General features: G+C 42.1%; 1 protein-coding gene across 2 annotated transcripts in view; it reads left to right on the top strand.

Annotated features, from left to right (window-relative positions):
- LOC136753011 (transient receptor potential cation channel subfamily M member 4) overlaps positions 1-18,876 on the top strand; it is a 139,513-nt gene that overhangs the window by 86,900 nt on the left and 33,737 nt on the right. For both annotated transcript variants that reach the window (XM_066708789.1, XM_066708790.1), the window contains 2 exons: positions 6,125-6,223; positions 13,021-13,067. In XM_066708789.1, coding sequence (XP_066564886.1) covers positions 6,125-6,223; positions 13,021-13,067 — 146 coding nt within the window. The remainder of the gene's footprint in view (positions 1-6,124; positions 6,224-13,020; positions 13,068-18,876) is intronic.

Genomic DNA, 18,876 nt, shown 5'->3' on the forward strand with positions numbered 1-18,876 from the left:
CAGATTCCAAACTCTCCACAATGGCCAAGACCAAAGAGCTGTCCAAGGATGTAAGGGACAAGATTGTAGACCTACACAAGGCTGGAATGGGCTACAAGACCATCGCCAAGCAGCTTGGTGAGAAGGTGACAACAGTTGGTGCGATTATTCGCAAATGGAAGAAACACAAAATAACTGTCAGTCTCCCTCGGTCTGGGGCTCCATGCAAGATCTCACCTCGTGGAGTTTCAATGATCATGAGAACGGTGAGGAATCAGCCCAGAACTACACGGGAGGATCTTGTTAATGATCTCAAGGCAGCTGGGACCATAGTCACCAAGAAAACAAGGACTGAAGGACTGAAATCCTGCAGCGCCCGCAAGGTCCCCCTGCTCAAGAAAGCACATGTACAGGCCCGTCTGAAGTTTGCCAATGAACATCTGAATGATTCAGCGGAGAACTGGGTGAAAGTGTTGTGGTCAGATGAGACCAAAATCGAGCTCTTTGGCATCAACTCAACTCGCTGTGTTTGGAGGAGGAGGAATGCTGCCTATGACCCCAAGAACACCATCCCCACCGTAAAACATGGAGGTGGAAACATGCTTTGGGGGTTGTTTTTCAGCTAAGGGGACAGGACAACTGCACCACATCAAAGGGACGATGGACCGGGCCATGTACCATCAAATCTTGGGTGAGAACCTCCTTCCCTCAGCCAGGGCATTGAAAATGGGTCGTGGATGGGTATTCCAGCATGACAATGACCCAAAACACACAGCCAAGGCAACAAAGGAGTGGCTCAAGAAGAAGCACATTAAGGTCCTGGAGTGGCCTAGCCAGTCTCCAGACCTTAATCCCATAGAAAATCTGTGGAGGGAGCTGAAGGTTTGAGTTGCCAAACGTCAGCCTCGAAACCTTAATGACTTGGAGAGGATCTGCAAAGAGGAGTGGGACAAAATCCCTCCAGAGATGTGTGCAAACCTGGTGGCCAACTACAAGAAACGTCTGACCTCTGTAATTGCCAACAAGGGTTTTACCACCAAGTACTAAGTCGAAGGGGTCAAATACTTATTTCCCTCATTAACATGCAAATCAATTTATAACTTTTTTGAAATGCGTTTTTCTGGATTTATTTTGTTATTCTGTCTCTCACTGTTAAAATACACCTACCACTAAAATTATAGACTGATCATTTCTTTGTCAGTGGGCAAACGTACAAAATCAGCAGGGGATCAAATACTTTTTTCCCTCACTGTATATCACTAAGGAGCAAATAGCTGGAATTTGTTTTTACTATTGCGCCTGACCGAGTATGTCCGTTTTTTCAGGTTTAGCTCACACAATACACATCAATTTTCACCCTTTCAATTCTACTGTGTAGAGCCAGAGATTCTGCACAGTTGAGTATATAAGACCCTGTTCACACGTACTAGACCGGCCATGGTCCGCCTCAAGTTAGTCCGGATTTTTTCAGACACCCCGTTCACACTTGCCGTTTTAGGAGGCCTAAGTGCGTTCACATATTCGGGCGAAAAGGCGGTCTAAACGAAATGCATGCCGGGAAGTAAACAAATCTGCTCAAACAAACCAGTGACACGTGACATTAGGTCTGCTTGCAGGTGTATGCGATGTGTTTATAATCACAACTTATTATTATCAATTGGCTATTGTTCGGTTCTATATTTTATTTGAAAGTAATCTGAACCCTTTGCAGCCGAAGCTTTCTAAAATAATTAAAAATGTGCTGGTTTAATGGGGAATCTAATTCATACATTTCCCTTTTCAAATGTCTATCTTCGGTTCTGCAAGTCTAAAAGTGCTGTTATACAATTCACCCGTAAGTGAAGCACCTTTATTAGGACATCCACATTAAATCATTTTCACTTTCGGATTCTCCCTCGCTTTCCTTCACGGTCTCTACAGCTGAAACAACCCTCACTACAAACACATCTCAGTTTACACTATTTGTATTTGCATGCAGAAGTGTCACTGTGTTTAAAACAATAGTTTAGTCACTTGTAACAGTATTAGAGTGTAGTGTTTTGTTGTTACGATGTACATGCCCAAGATGGCGGCTTTTTTCTCTGTCCTGTTTGTGGTATATGCTGCTACCAGTGCTGACTGTGTCATTGCAGGCTTAAAATTGAACAAAATGTACAGTAAGTCAAAATCTTTTGTTCACTGCCATGTTTTTTCATGTAGGAACTTTTCTTTAAGAATATGTATAGAAAACAGTCCAAAGATACTGTATTCCAAAGCACACATCAGCCAGTTTAAGGGTTTATGAGAAATCGAGGCTGAAGTGTTTTCAGCATAATCCAAAATGGTTGCCATACCGTGTGACTTATACATTTTTGGAAATAGCCAAATCAAGTACTAACATAAGCGCAGTATTTTCTGTAAGTCTCATATCTCAACTCTTTACCGTTCCTGAGAAAATGATGTTTGAAAACTGACATTTCTTATTTGGACTACAATCAAGATGGCTGCCAAACCGTGTTGCATGATGCCGCCACTTTTTGGTCGAGTGACCATGCCATAGACTCCTACATCCATGCCAAGTTTGGTGACTTTTTAGACATCAGTTCAAAAGGTATAGGCATTTGAACATATTCTGGTGGAAGAGAAGAAAAAATAAGTATACTAATAATAATACTGACCATTGACAACCATATTGCTCATGGGATCAATCCTGTCAAGTAATTAAACAGTCCAATACATTCTAACATAGTTCCATACTGCACCATATGCATTTATTTCCAACTTGACCATCTCTGAAATTTGATTGGCTCATGGTGGCCATTTTGTTTCTTCAATCAACTTGCCTTGAACAAATCTGTATTGAAGATCCAGAATGCAATTTCCAAGTTTGTCCTCATGATGGAGGTAGAGGTCTACATAACGAATGTCAGTATGAGGTTGAAGCTGTCATTTTCATTGGTGCACAGAAGCCAAGTTTTTTGTCCAATCAACTTGGCTTTTTCAACTTTGACAGATGTTTGTACTAGTGTTAATCACTGAAAATGTAAGTGCCTTAGGCTTCACTGTTCTGTAGATATTCACTGCTGCATGTGACATGGCCTTAAGCGTCATTACCACCGCGCTGTCCCCCCGTTGGTGACAAAACTCACCACAATCAAGCTGTAGCGTAAGGTTGAATTTATAGTATCGCCTCATCACGAATCCTGGAATCTTGTAGAACTCAATTTCCGTAATGATTGGACGCAGACACCAATTCCAAAGATATAAATTGTCAATTTTTTTAAAAACCAAGACTAAATGTAGCACTACACTAATTATACAAAAGGGAAAAACTGATTAAAATTCAACTCTAGATCAACAAATCACTTCTGTGACCAAATCAAAGACCATGGGATCACATATGATAACACACAAATCGTTAAACAAAAAAGGTTATAAACGCATTGACTACAATACCGGTTAGTAAGACGAAGGTGAGTCTCTCATTAGTATTGTTAGTTGGACATCAAATAACTACACAGGTTAGTATTTGTCAGGTAACTTCTTGTTAAATATATATCAGTCTCATTTACGTTTAGGTGCCGAGAAAGATCCTATCATTACTTGTTACCACAATTTCCCTTAACTGATTATTATTCAATGATTAAGGATAGGCAGGGCCACCAATAATCTAATGTCTATTAACATGTGTCAATTTCAGACTAAACAGTTAAACAGAATGAGAAGATATTTCTCGGCGTTGACAGGTTTTATTTCTAAAATTGTCAACAAAACAGTTTAATGCCACACACATTTATATTTAAGCAAAACTAAATGATATTACACATTCTAGAGTTATGAATCACAGATTAACATTTCTAATTGATTTCTCAAATGTCATGAATGATAAACTCCAAACTGTTAAACTTATCTGAACTTCGACGCAGAGAGGCCTCTCTGTCTTTGGGCTCAGATAACAGCACACGGCACGAGGTCTGTGTGGTTTGGAACAAAGGCAGTCCGGTTCGGCTTTGTCCAAGAACTTCCACGCAGCCGATGCACCTGGAAGTTGGGGTTTCGCAAAACAGAGTCTTTTCCAAACAGATTTCCCACTGGTTTGAAGACTCCAAGGGTGTGCACAAAATCTTCTTTGTAAGCAAGGTTTCCACCATAGTTAGTTGAAGATAAAGTCTTTGAGGAAAGCAGGGCCCTGTTTGGTTCCAAGGGTCGAGATTTTTAAGACTCAATAGCTATTTAAATGACTGACACTTTCGTATTCAGCCGACAATTGTCCAGCTGTAAAACTCCACTAATCAGGTGGGAACAGGCGGGCAGGCGCAGTTTGCAAAGTTCTTTATTTAATAAAGTTATTTAAAGAATCCTTCGTACGGCTCAATCTCCTTCTCCCAGTTTAACCCTTCTGTTGCCGGCAAAGACTTAGTTGGTTCCATTTTGATTCTGGTAACAGAGCTGTAGGTTGAGCTGTGGCAGCAGGTTTACTGGTTCGGGTGAGAGAGAGATAGAGAGAGAGAGAGAGAGATGCCGTGCGCTACCTTTTATAGGCCTGTCAGATCAATACATGATTGGTTCTTGAGTTTGTGAGATTGGATTTCGGTTTCAGCCCCCAGTGTCCTATTGGAGGGGGGCTTGATTTATGACTGATGTCAATCCATGCCATCTTTTGGAAATGCCGGTTGGCCCGGGTTCGTAGCTCTGTCGGGATTTCAGCTTTCGTCCATTTCAAAGAGTTTTTATTACCTACAGGCCTTCAGCTTTCTAACGATCTGATTGGGGGGTTGGAGGATACAAAATGCCAGAAAATATTGACAATTATGACATATTCTGGAACCAGACAGTCTACTGATCAAAACAAGACTATCCAGGTTTTGGTAGAATCAACACACACCCGTAGAAAGCTCAAAACGTCAAGATGGAAAACTCTGTTTACAGTGTACTAATACTCTGTGTTTGATAGAACGTCAAATACTGGATTAATAGTTAGGTGGCTCTGAACAAAATAAGCCTATTTGCAAAGAAATCTGATAAAAACGGAGTGATCTGTGACCGTCTGAATTCTCCCCCCCCATCATGGGCTCTGAATGATGTCGGGCGACACAGAAACCGTAAATTGGATGTGTTTGAGAATTAAACTTGCTGGTAGCCAAGAGAACACGTGTGCACATCATTTGAAAGCGTATACATTATTTTTAAATTGCTAACCTAAACTTTTTTTTTTTTCTGGCAGTTTACAGCTTACCTTTGTACCATTTCAGGTTATTTACTGGACTTAAATTTCAATAAAAACTGGAAAATATATATATAGGGATGAGACCGAATCGTCGAAAATTCAAGTGGTTTGATCTGCATGGCTCCACCAATGGAATCGGTGGAATTCTGCAGATCTGCGCATATCTGCGGAAATCTGCGCTACAGGAATGCAACCAATGGCTTCCTCACAGAGAAGTTTGCATGGAAATACTTTGACAAAGTTAATGAAAACACTTTTGTGATGCACCTGCGCTATTGTTACAGTATGCACAGTGTCTTCCAGCTCAGCTGTGGAAGACTGTAACTCCTTTGCCATAGGCCTATTGGTGGCCTCCCTGACTAGTGCCCTTCTCATCCACATACTCAGTTTTTGAGGATGGCCTGATCTAGGCAGATTCACAGTTGTGCCATATTCTCTTCATTTCTTAATAATGGACTTTACTGTGCTCCAGGGGATATTCAATGCCTTGGAAATGTTCTTATATCCTACCCCTGATTGGTGCTTTTGAAGAATCTTATTCCGGATTTCCATAGTGGCAAAAACTCCATTGTGTTGTAACACAATGAAATGTGGAAATGTCCAAGGGGGGTGAACACTTTTGAGAGCCAATGTATACATGGCATTGTAGCCACCAATAGGCACCTGGCAAACCTGATCTTACAGTGGGTGGGGCTTGTTCCTTCTGCTGGCTGGGCTGTTTACTCTATTGGGGGAGTTATGTGGTAGGTTGGGCATATGTGTTCATTATGGGTTTGTTTATTTTTGGGCCAACACCGTAGTGTACTGTACTATACTGGAGACCCCTGCTCCTGGAGACCCTCCTGTTAGTGTTGTGCTGTGGTGTTCCCTTCTGTGCAGGGCTAGGCTGGTCTGTGTAGGCTGGTAAGGGTGTGCGTAACTCTGCAGTTTTTATTACAGACAGCTGGAGGAGGAGCTCAAGGAGGAGGAGCCCGCAGCCCGAGAGATGGACAGCACCGATGGAGACACGGTCTACTCCTTGAGGGAGATCACTAAGAAGTACTGTCCATCTACATCTACTGTCAGTGTGTATCTCTCTCTGTCTCGGTCTTTGTCTCTTTGTGCGTCTCTCTGTGTTACTCTCTTTGTGTCTCTATGACCTCGTTCACACTTATAAGGCCATCCCTGGACAGCCTCAAATTTAGTCCAGCTTTTTTTTTTTTTTAGAGACCCCGTTCACATTTGCAGTTTTAGGAGGCCTAAGTGCGTACACATATGTGGGGGCAAAGGAGGCCTAAACGAAATGCATGCCGGGAATAAACAAATCTGCTCAAACAAACCAGTGACGTATGACATATTAGGTCTGCTTACAGGTGTATGCGATGTATTTATAATCACAACTTGTTAATATTGATGTACAGTGAGGGGAAAAAAGTATTTGATTCCCTGCTGATTTTGTACGTTTGCTCACTGACAAAGAAATGATCAGTCTATAATTTTAATGGTAGGTGTATTTTAACAGTGAGAGACAGAATAACAACAAAAAAAATCCAGAAAAAACGCATTTCAAAAAAGTTATCAATTGATTTGCATGTTAATGAGGGAAATAAGTATTTGACCCCTTCGACTTAATACTTGGTGGCAAAACCCTTGTTGGCAATCACAGAGGTCAGACGTTTCTTGTAGTTGGCCACCAGGTTTGCACACATCTTAGGAGGGATTTTGTCCCACTCCTCTTTGCAGATCCTCTCCAAGTCATTAAGGTTTCGAGGCTGACGTTTGGCAACTCGAACCTTCAGCTCCCTCCACAGATTTTCTATGGGATTAAGGTCTGGAGACTGGCTAGGCCACTCCAGGACCTTAATGTGCTTCTTTCTTGGTGACTATGGTCCCAGCTGCCTTGAGATTATTAACAAGATCCTCCCGTGTAGTTCTGGGCTGATTCCTCACCGTTCTCATGATCATTGAAACTGATGGACTCCAGGACTTTAATGTGCTTCTTCTTGAGCCACTCCTTTGTTGCCTTGGCTGTGTGTTTTGGGTCATTGTCATGCTGGAATACCCATCCACGACCCATTTTCAATGAGCTGGCTGAGTGAAGGAGGTTCTCATACAAGATTTGATGGTACATGGCCCGGTCCATCGTCCCTTTGCAGTTGTCCTGTCCCTTAGCAGAAAAACACCCCCAAAGCATAATGTTTCCACCTCCATGTTTGACGGTGGGGATGGTGTTCTTGGGGTCATAGGCAGCATTCCTCCTCCTCCAAACACGGCGAGTTGAGATGATGCCAAAGAGCTCGATTTTGGTCTCATCTGACCACAACACTTTCACCCAGTTCTCCTCTGAATCATTCAGATGTTGGCAAACTTCAGACGGGCCTGTACATGTGCTTTCTTGAGCAGGGGGACCTTGCGGGCGCTGCAGGATTTCAGTCCTTCACGGCGTAGTGTGTTACCAATTGTTTTCTTGGTGACTATGGTCCCAGCTGCCTTGAGATCATTAACAAGATCCTCCCATGTAGTTCTGGGCTGATTCCTCACCGTTCTCATGATCATTGAAACTCCACGAGGTGAGATCTTGCATGGAGCCCCAGACCGAGGGAGACTGACAGTTATTTTGTGTTTCTTCCATTTGCGAATAATCGCACCAACTGTTGTCACCTTCTCACCAAGCTGCTTGGTGATGGTCTTGTAGCCCATTCCAGCCTTGTGTAGGTCTACAATCTTGTCCCTGACATCCTTGGACAGCTCTTTGGTCTTGGCCATGGTGGAGAGTTTGGAATCTGATTGATTGATTGCTTCTGTGGACAGGTGTCTTTTATACAGGTAACGAGCTGAGATTAGGAGCACTCCCTTTAAGAGAGTGCTCCTAATCTCAGCTTCTTACCTGTATAAAAGACACCTGGGAGCCAGAAATCTTGCTGATTGATAGGGGATCAAATACTTATCTCCCTCATTAACATGCAAATCAATGTATAACTTTTTGAAATGCGTTTTTCTGGATTTTTTTGTTGTTATTCTGTCTCTCACTGTTAAAATACACCTACCATTAAAATTATAGACTGATCATTTATTTTCAGTGGGCAAACATACAAAATCAGCAGGGGATCAAATACTTTTTTCCCCTCACTGTATATAGGCTATTGTTCGGTTCTATATTTTCTTTGAAAGTAATCTTAACCCTTTGCAGCCAAAGCTTTCTAAAATAATTAAAAAATGTGCTGGCTCAATGGGGAATCGAATTAATATATTTCCCTTTTCAAATGTCTATCTTCGGTTCTGCAAGTCTAAAAGTGCTGTTATACAATTCACCCAAAAGCGAAGCACATTTAGTAGGACATCTACATTAAATTACAAGAAATCGTATGCATTAGTATGCAATCGTATGCATCGAAAAAAGCCTTTGTGATCGCTTCTATCGCTTCAGACAGCAGCGCTCATATACTTCCTTTGGTTTGTTTTTTAACTTTATCTTCCATCCACATTGTAAACAGTGCTTTAATTTCTGCATCGTCGTAGTTGTTACCTCCAACGCCGGCATTTGTGATTGTACTGCTCAGCTCAATATAATCGCATTTCGGATTGCATAGTAAACAGCTGGTCTCGTTTTAAAATGCATTGATTTGAATGGAAACCTGCTTTGGTGAAATTTATATCGTTTTAATGCAAAATTCTGATAATTGTTACCTGGTCACCGTTCACAATTTCACAAAAAATGCATAATGTTAAATTTCAGACTTCAATCATACTTAGTACAAGAAAAAAACAATAGCAAGTTTACCAGATACACACTTTTATTTTAATTGACCGGGTAGTTTGAACTGTTTACATCATTATATCTCATTACTTAGCCTATACTTTTTAAACATATATAAAGATGTGTGGAGCGAAACGGGGCTCATCCGTGCATAATGCTCCCGTTGCAAAGTGATGTAACCCCTCAGTAAAAGTAGTACAGTGTTGAGCCTCCTGTGGTAGGAGGCCAGGCCTTTTAGAGTAGAGGGTTTAACACTGTACTGCGCTGGAGCCACTGTGGTGCGTGGTTCGAATCCTGGGCGGGGCTCTCCGACCCGCATCTGGTACATTTAGGTTGCCTTTAAGCCACCTCAGAAGATTTAGGCCGGGTCAAAAAGTGGGATGAGTTTTGACCCGGCCTAGGGCCATCTTAAATCTTTGACCCCGTTCACATTTAAGTTAAGGTGGCCCTGGGCCGGCCTAAATCTCAAATGTGAACGGGGTCTATGTGTCTCTCTTTTCTCTCTGCATCCTTCTTTCTTCTTCTTTTTCCTTGGGTTCCCTCTCTCTCTCTCTCTCTCTCTCTCTCTCTCTCTCTCTCTGTATTCCTGTATTCTGTAGAATCATCTCTTTTCATAAAATTTGATAAATCATGCTTGTGATTTGTGGGGAATGTATATTAGATGTTTGCCCTGTAACCCTGGGGTGTTGCTCACATTTTACCGGCCATTTAGTAAAGTAAATCTTTTGCATCCACTTAATTGCACTGGCTTGGTTGGTGGTGTCAAGTTTCAGACTGTAAACCTGGTGTCGGCTTCCTCAGCAATAACTCCGGTGACTGCTCAAGGACTCTAACTGTAAACCAGGTGTGTCTATCACTTGGGAAAAAAATAATAATAATCTGTACACTGTACATTCCACTGGAATGGCTTGGTTCAATGGCTTGAGGCTTCTGACTGTAAAACAGGCATGTTCAGATAGCTTCATCATGGATCTGCTTGACTTATTTGGCAGGTTTGGGTTTCAGACTTTAAATCAGGGGTGCATTTTCGTTTTTTGACCACAATAATAACCAGGTTAAGCCAACTTTGACCAAGAATTTGTGATACAAAATAGGATCAAATAAACACAAAATAGGACCCTGTCCTAAAAATAACGGAGGTTGAAATTAATGCAGTTACAGCAATTATCAGTGTTTTATTCCCCTCCAGTGATTTTTACACTTTAAATATTATTATTATTATTTTTATTTCTTGGCAGACGCCCTTATCCAGGGCGACTTACAACATAAGTGCAAAAATACAGAGAAGTACAAGGCATCAATCATTACAAATTCAACTTAATAATACATTTTACAAATTCCAATTACAATTTACACAAGTACAGTAAGAGACTTCCTACATCCTGGACGGTGAAAGCTGAGTGCTGTCAAGATGTAGGGTCACAGACTAGGGCTACGGGAAAGGGAGCAAGGAGGAAAACAATCAAGAACTCGAGGAGCATAATAAGCTGAAGTGCTATCTAGCAGGGATAGAGGACTAATATTACAAGTGCTGTCGGAAGAGATGCGTCTTGAGTAAGGGCCGGAATAAGGTCAAGGACTCTGCTGTTTTGACTTCGGTGGGCAGGTCGTTCCACCACTTAGGTGCCAGGGATGAGAAGGAGCGGGCTCTGGAGGAAGGAGAGTAGAGAGGAGGCAGAGTTAGCCTTCTGGCACTGGAGGAGCTTAGTGGTCTGGAGGGGATGTATGGGGAGACGAGTGACTGAAGGTAGCTTGGTGCAGTGTGGTCAAGACAGCGGTAGGTGAGGGTCAAAGTCTTGAACTGAATGCGTGCCGCTATCGGGAGCCAGTGGAGGGAGTGGAGCAGTGGAGTAGCGTGTGCGAATCGTGGCAGAGAGAATACCAGACGAGCCGCAGAGTTCTGGATGAGCTGGAGTGGCCGGGTAGTGGATACAGGCAGGCCGGCCAGGAGGGAGTTGCAGTAGTCCAGGCGGGAGAGGACCAGTGACTGGACGAGTAGCCGAGTAGTCGGTGAGGAAGGGACGGATCCGACGTATGTTGCTCAGGAAGAATCTGCAGGTGCGCGTCAGAACCAGGTGAGAGCAGTCCCAGAGATCCCATGGTCAGCGAGGCGGGAGAGGAGGATGGAGTGATCGACGGTGTCGATGCTGCAGAGAGGTCAAGGAGGATGAGGACTGAGGAGAGGGAGGCTGCCCGAGCACGGCTGAGGGAGTCAGTGACAGCCAGGAGAGCCGTTTCAGTGGAGTGAGCTGTGCGGAAGCCGGATTGCAGAGGATCAAGGAGTGAGTGTTGGGACAGAAAGTCAGAGAGCTGACGCTGGACCGCCCGCTCGAGAGTCTTGGAGAGGAAGGGAAGTAGGGAGACAGGGCGGTAGTTCTGAGGAGAGGTGGCATCAAGAATGTGGACAGTAGGTAGCGGTAGAGTTCGAGGGCTGGTGGGAGTTTGGTCCTTTTCCACTTTTGTTCGGCGGCACGCAGACTAGTTCGGGTTGCACGGAGAACAGCAGGGAGCCAAGGCTGAGGAGGGGAGGGACGGGCAGGACGAGACGTGAGAAGACAGAGAGAGTCAAGGGAGGAGGTGAGGGAGGAGAACAAAGAGGAGGTAGCACAGTTGACAGATAGATTTGAAAAACAATCAATGGAAGGCAAGAGAGTGAGGGCAGTGGAGGCAAGGGTGGAGGGGGAGACAGAGCGAAGATTTCGACGGGAGTGGGTGGAGAGGGGAGGGAGGGAAGGGAAAGGGAGAAGGAAATGAAGTGGTGGTCCGAGATGTCCATGGTTGTCACGGAGAGTGTCGAAGGGGAGCAGCCTCTTGAGAAGATGAGGTCTAGCTGGCGGCCAGCCCTGTGAGTGGGGGAGATGGGGAGAGAGAGAAGTTAAAGGAGTGAAGGAGAGGAAGAAATCCAGCACAGTGGGAAGGGTTGGAGAGGTGGATGTTGAAGTCTCCCAGGAGGATGGTAGGTGAGGACAGCGAGGGGAGAGAGGAGAGAAGAAAGTCGAGTTCATCCAGGAAGGAGGTTAGTGGACCAGGTGGACAGTAGAGAACTAGAAGAAAGAGGTGAGAGGGAGAGGTGATTTCCACTGCATGGAATTCAAAGCTGTGGGTTGAGATAGAGGAGAGAGAGGGGGGGACAGAGAAGAGGAGAGAAGGGGAGAGCAGGAGCCCTGTTTCTCCTCCCCGCCCAGTAAGATGAGGGGAGTGGGACAGGAATATAAATATATATTTTTTCATTTTTCCCTTATGCCTCCTTACCCCTTTACATTAGCTCTTACCTATGACTTCAGCACATGTTGTCTGCACTTAGCTATTAGTATTAGAATTAGGAGGTATGACTTTTATTTCAAATTAACTGTATATTTTACCTATGCACTTCTGTAATTTTGAAACTGTAATTGTAGTATACTTGATTGTTATATTGTACTGTATTATTGCACTTTTGTGTTGCACTGGTATAAGGGCATCTGCCAAGAAACAAACAAATAAATACATAAATAAATACATACATAAATAATTAATAATGAACCAGCAGGTTGGTGATGTATATAAAGCTGACTACGGTCACACATATGTCAGATGTTATATACTTAAATAATGCAAAAAATATCTCTATACATAGTCAATAACATGTTAGACTGCATTACAATGTATACTAAAGGTAGTTTGTTTCTAGTAATTTAATTGTATTTTACGGCAGTAATGTCAAATTAAATTTAAAAAAATATATATATACAATTTTTGGTATAGATACATAGATATATAAACAATGTAATATGTCATGCTTCTTTTTCATGTATTTTAATTGATTTAACTTTGCTGCAGCATATGTCAAGACCCCACAATGCCTCTCGATATGCGACCATGAACCAAAATCTGAGACTCCTACCCAGTTGAGTTGTTCAAATGATCTGTGACCAGGTCCAGTGACCACATCGCCAAAAGACACAACCATACAACTTGGTCATAAAGTGAAAATGCACCCCAGGATTGCTAGAGTTGTTGACCTCTAACTTTTTCAAGCCCCAGAATTACACAGGCTTTTAAGTAGAGTGTAAATTAACAGTTTGTTGGTTTGATTAACTGTTGGTTTTAATTGTTACAGTGAAGAGGATGCTGAGGAATTGAGAACGCTCAAATCTACACACAAAGGTGAGAGAAAGTATCACATATTTGTTGAGAGCAAGAGAGAGGGAGAGAGTGTGCATGGGAGAGGGAGAGAGGGAGATGGTGTTAGTAAAGTATACACAAACTGTGATTGAACTGCAGTATGAGAGAGAGAGAGGAAGTGAGACGTTCTTTATTTGAAAATTATTAATCAAACGGAGCACCAATATTATCAGATGATATTGGCCTTTTACAGAAATATCTGTATTGTCACATATTCCTCTGATAATGCACTGATACATTCTCAAACTCTTAGCTAAATAATTTTTTCAAATTACAATAAATCCTTCGTCAGACTTCAGACAAAAAATAAATACGTTTATTTGGTTTTACAGTTATAATTATTTACCATTGTTTTTTAACATATTTATGGTGTTTAGTCTTCCACTGGAAGCTTCTGACTCCACAGTGATTCTCATGTGCAGCGGCGCCGCACACACGCTACTGAGCACAGTGGTGAAACAAAAACACATCCATTGAGAACCATAGGGCTTAGAAACTAATAGAAATGTGTTTTGCTAAAACTAATAGAAAGTGTTCTTGAACGCTGTGGTACATTTGAGTATCCATGTTTTTGGTTAGTGTTCATTCTGCAGATATGACAAAGGTACAATGAAATTTCCATGACAGGACTGCAGGTGTTTTTATTCCCTTAGAGGACAACCGGAAAACACCTCCATGAAGTTGGCACCCCATGTGTTCAAAATATGAATAAAAATATATGTATTCGTTTGTGCTGCATTTGTGCTGGTTTGTGCCGCAAAAATAGTTTGCGGCGGTATGGTTCCCAAGGTATTAAAGATTATATTCTGTGAGCTGTGATGTCATTCAGCACCCCATGAATGTCCAAATTGCACCAAAATAGTGTTTCATTTGTGCTACATTCGTGCTGGTTTGTGCTGTTAAAAGAAACATTTGTGCTATTTTGCACCCCATCAACATCCAAATCGCACCAAAATAGTCACTTGCTGCTCAATATATCCCACCCACTGACAGGTGCCATGATAATGAGATTATCAGTGTTATTCACTTCACCTGTCAGTCGTCATAATGTTATGGCTGATCAGTGTGTGTATGTATGTGTATATATATATATATATATATATGTGTGTGTGTGTGTGTATATATATATGACCACAAAACAAGAAAGTAAATAGCAGAGACTTTTGTACCATTTACAAATACTCTTTCCACATGGAAATAACACAGACTACTGTTGGCCATAGTCTATGCCAGGACAGCAAGAACGGACAGTGAACAAGCTCTTGTTTTAGGCTATCAGAAAACGGGTCTGCACACCACATTAATTTTCACATACCTCTCAGTTCCCAGTTCTGCATCGCTCTGCCAACAGTAAGCATGCATGCCAAAACAACACTGCATGCATGACCACCATTGCCAGGTGCCCAGGGGACAAACAGGCAGCTCCTTTGCGCCCAGAGGGGTCATAACCTGCACAGACCGAGCATGCGCAACAGAACTATGTACACTGAACTCCTGCACTCCTACACCACCCCCCCTCACAGTATAGTTTGCCGGGTCGCGGGTTGCCAGGTGATCGATTGTACATTCCCAGAGCTGGAGTAGGAGGATCTGGGACCCTGCGGGTAGAGGAAGGTGAAGACCAGGGTGGCCATCTTGGTAGGGCCTCTTTAGGCTATGATTAGTTGTGTTCTGATTGTGGTAATTGGATGCTTGAATGCACTTGGGGAGAAGTATTTTAAAAAGAAACACATGGGGGAAACAGAGAGCAGTGAGAAAAGCATACAAAGGAGAGTCTAAGAGGAAAAGTAGTCTAGATGACATCTTATATGGCACTGACAGCTGAAACCGTACTATAGACCGGAAGTCCCACCTTACCTTCCAGTTACCCCCCTCTGAACCAGAACTCTGTCCTTCCCAGCCTCCCCCTGGGTTACCCTTTGACCCTTTTCACAAGGTCATCTGGTAAGGTGGTAACCATTCTGTTAGGATGACATTCATCTTGGTGAGGGCCCAAGGGCACCTCGACAACAGGTCACCGCTACCTCACCCTGTTGGTGTGGGGGTGTAATTTTTCATAGGTTAAACTGTGTTTTTAAGGTTATAATGTTTTATGATAGTGTTAGTAAATAAAAAACAAAAAGAGAAAAAACAATTGCAGTTTTAAAAACATATATATTTTTTTAGGTGTTTTATGATATGTGTTTGCAAAATAAAATTAATTAAAATAGAATAAGGGGTTGTAATGTTTAAGAGGTTAAACTTATATGTTTTATGATTAGGCTTAGGATGATACTGTGTTAGCAAAATTAAGACATAAAAAAATACATTTCATCATTTGTGAATACTCATGTATAAAATAGTGTGTGTGTATATATATACACACTCACCTAAAGGATTATTAGGAACACCATACTAATACTGTGTTTGACCCCCTTTCGCCTTCAGAACTGCCTTAATTCTACGTGGCATTGATTCAACAAGGTGCTGAAAGCATTCTTTAGAAATGTTGGCCCATATTGATAGGATAGCATCTTGCAGTTGATGGAGATTTGTGGGATGCACATCCAGGGCACGAAGCTCCCGTTCCACCACATCCCAAAGATGCTCTATTGGGTTGAGATCTGGTGACTGTGGGGGCCAGTTTAGTACAGTGAACTCATTGTCATGTTCAAGAAACCAATTTGAAATGATTCGACCTTTGTGACATGGTGCATTATCCTGCTGGAAGTAGCCATCAGAGGATGGGTACATGGTGGTCATAAAGGGATGGACATGGTCAGAAACAATGCTCAGGTAGGCCGTGGCATTTAAACGATGCCCAATTGGCACTAAGGGGCCTAAAGTGTGCCAAGAAAACATCCCCCACACCATTACACCACCACCATCAGCCTGCACACTGGTAACAAGGCATGATGGATCCATGTTCTCATTCTGTTTACGCCAAATTCTGACTCTACCATCTGAATGTCTCAACAGAAATCGAAACTCATCAGACCAGGCAACATTTTTCCAGTCTTCAACTGTCCAATTTTGGTGAGCTTGTGCAAATTGTAGCCTCTTTTTCCTATTTGTAGTGGAGATGAGTGGTACCCGGTGGGGTCTTCTGCTGTTGTAGCCCATCCGCCTCAAGGTTGTACATGTTGTGGCTTCACAAATGCTTTGCTGCATACCTCGATCATAACGAGTGGTTATTTCAGTCAAAGTTGCTCTTCTATCAGCTTGAATCAGTCGGCCCATTCTCCTCTGACCTCTAGCATCAACAAGGCATTTTCGCCCACAGGACTGCCGCATACTGGATGTTTTTCCCTTTTCACACCATTCTTTGTAAACCCTAGAAATGGTTGTGCGTGAAAATCCCAGTAACTGAGCAGATTGTGAAATACTCAGACCGGCCCGTCTGGCACCAACAACCATGCCACGCTCAGAATTGCTTAAATCACCTTTCTTTCCCATTCAGACATTCAGTTTGGAGTTCAGGAGATTGTCTTGACCAGGACCACACCCCTAAATGCATTGAAGCAACTGCCATGTGATTGGTTGGTTAGATAATTGCATTAATGAAAAATTGAACAGGTGTTCCTAATAATCCTTTAGGTGAGTGTATATATACACACACACTATTTTATACATGAGTATTCACAAATGATGAAATGTATTTTTTTATGTCTTAATTTTGCTAACACAGTATCATCCTAAGCCTAATCATAAAACATATAAGTTTAACCTCTTAAACATTACAACCCCTTATTCTATTTTAATTAATTTTATTTTGCAAACACATATCATAAAACACCTAAAAAAATATATATGTTTTTAAAACTGCAATTGTTTTTTCTCTTTTTGTTTTTTATTTACTAACACTATCATAAAACATTATAACCTTAAAAACACAGTTTAACCTATGAAAAATTACACCCCCACACCAACAGGGTGAGGTAGCGGTGACCTGTTGTCGAGGTGCCCTTGGGCCCTCACCAAGATGAATGTCATCCTAACAGAATGGTTACCACCTTACCAGATGACCTTGTGAAAAGGGTCAAAGGGTAACCCAGGGGGAGGCTGGGAAGGAGAGAGGAGTTCCGGTTCAGAGGGGGTAACCGGAGGGTAAGGCGGGACTTCCGGTCTATGGTACAGAGGGATGGACTTCCGGTTTCAGCTGTCAGTGCAATATAAGCTGTCATCTAGACTACTAGGAAAAGATAAACACATCTGCAGCTTGGTGGAGAAAACAAGGGTAAACAGACAAAGCTGTCCCTGGCCAGTTATTTTCATTTGATGTTTATTTGTGAGCCCAGAGACGGCTTAGTTTTTTGTTTGTTTTTGTAAATAAATCCATGCCCTGGTGTTTACATCTAAATCTGGTACTGTGAGTTTTCAGATTTTTGACCATACAGAGAAGCTGATCCATCACATGTGGTACCAGGAGTGGGGTTATTGTTTTCCCTGTAGAAGAAAAATAAATAAATAAATACATACATACATACATACATAAAAATGGAAGAGCTTCTCCATGCAGTGTTACGTGCCACTGCAGTGCAGCAGCAAGCCACAATAGCCTTGCAGGATAATAGTAAAGCAATGATATGGGGGAAACAAAGAGAGGTGAGAAGAGAGTACAAAGGAGAGTCTAAGAGGAAAAGAGAAACACATTGCAGGTTGTTGACTATCTACAAGAATTTGTTTTTTTATTAAGATGCTCCTCTATTTTTTCCAACATTTTACAAGTAATGCAAGTGAGACTGATTGGTCTGTAATTTCCTGGCACAGTTTTGTCCCCTTTCTTGTGGATTGGTATGACATTTGCCATCTTCCAGTCAGCTGGCACATCCCCTGTTCTAAATGTCTTTTGGAATATTTGAGTTAGCGGCCTAAAAATAATTTCCCTCATTTCTGTTTCTCAAGTACTGTTGGAAATATACCATCTGGTTCAAGTGATTTGTTTGTTTTTAATTCTGCTAGTCCTTTTAGTACCTTCTCCTCATTTATCTTCATCTCTCTTAGGGTTTGACTGGACTGATTGTTAACCTGTGACATTTTTTCTTTTGTAAAAACCTCTGTGAAATACTAATTTTGAACATTTGACACATCTTGTTCATTTTCCAAGATACTTCCATTTTTGCCCTTTAGCTGTTTCACTTCATCCTTTATTGACCTCTTGCTGTTGTAGTATTTCTTATGTTATCATGTGGAAATGGGAATAGACACCCACACTGGTGACCTTGCCACAATGTTGTATTTGTAAGTGCATTGTGAGCGGTTCAAGGCTGGCTTTCTAATATGTAAAATAATGGCTCCAAAATAATTTCTGGCCCAATTGATAGTAGAAAGGGTCCCCTTTAAACCAACAGTAGTTTATTTATTAGTTTACCAACAGTACACTTGTTTCATGCTAAGGAGCTATTTGTGGGACTGGTAATAGACAGACAAACTAGTGTCCCCAATGCCAAAAGTTTGTCTTAGATTGGGTTGTTAACTTTCCAAGGGTTGCAATTGTAGTGGTTTTAGTCAATCCCAGGTACACCGATGAAGAAGTAACAAGTCTATTACAGAAAACATAAATACAGGTTAACCCAAAGCTCTCATCTCACGTGCAGTGAAGAAAATAACTCAGGATGTGAGTTGGAGAAGCCTTTTTTATCTTCAGATCCAGTTCAGTTTGCCACATGCATAATAATTAACACAGACCTAAGTTTGTTACTGTTGTTGAAGTGTTTGATGAGTTGATTGGTGCTGGTCAGCATTCTTAGGCAGCAGATGTTTATCAAAGACATTGCTGTAAGTCCTTAATCAAATACCTCTGCCCCAAAAC

Source organism: Amia ocellicauda, chromosome 7 (genome assembly GCF_036373705.1).
Source record: "Amia ocellicauda isolate fAmiCal2 chromosome 7, fAmiCal2.hap1, whole genome shotgun sequence".
In the NCBI taxonomy this organism is placed as follows: domain Eukaryota; kingdom Metazoa; phylum Chordata; class Actinopteri; order Amiiformes; family Amiidae; genus Amia; species Amia ocellicauda.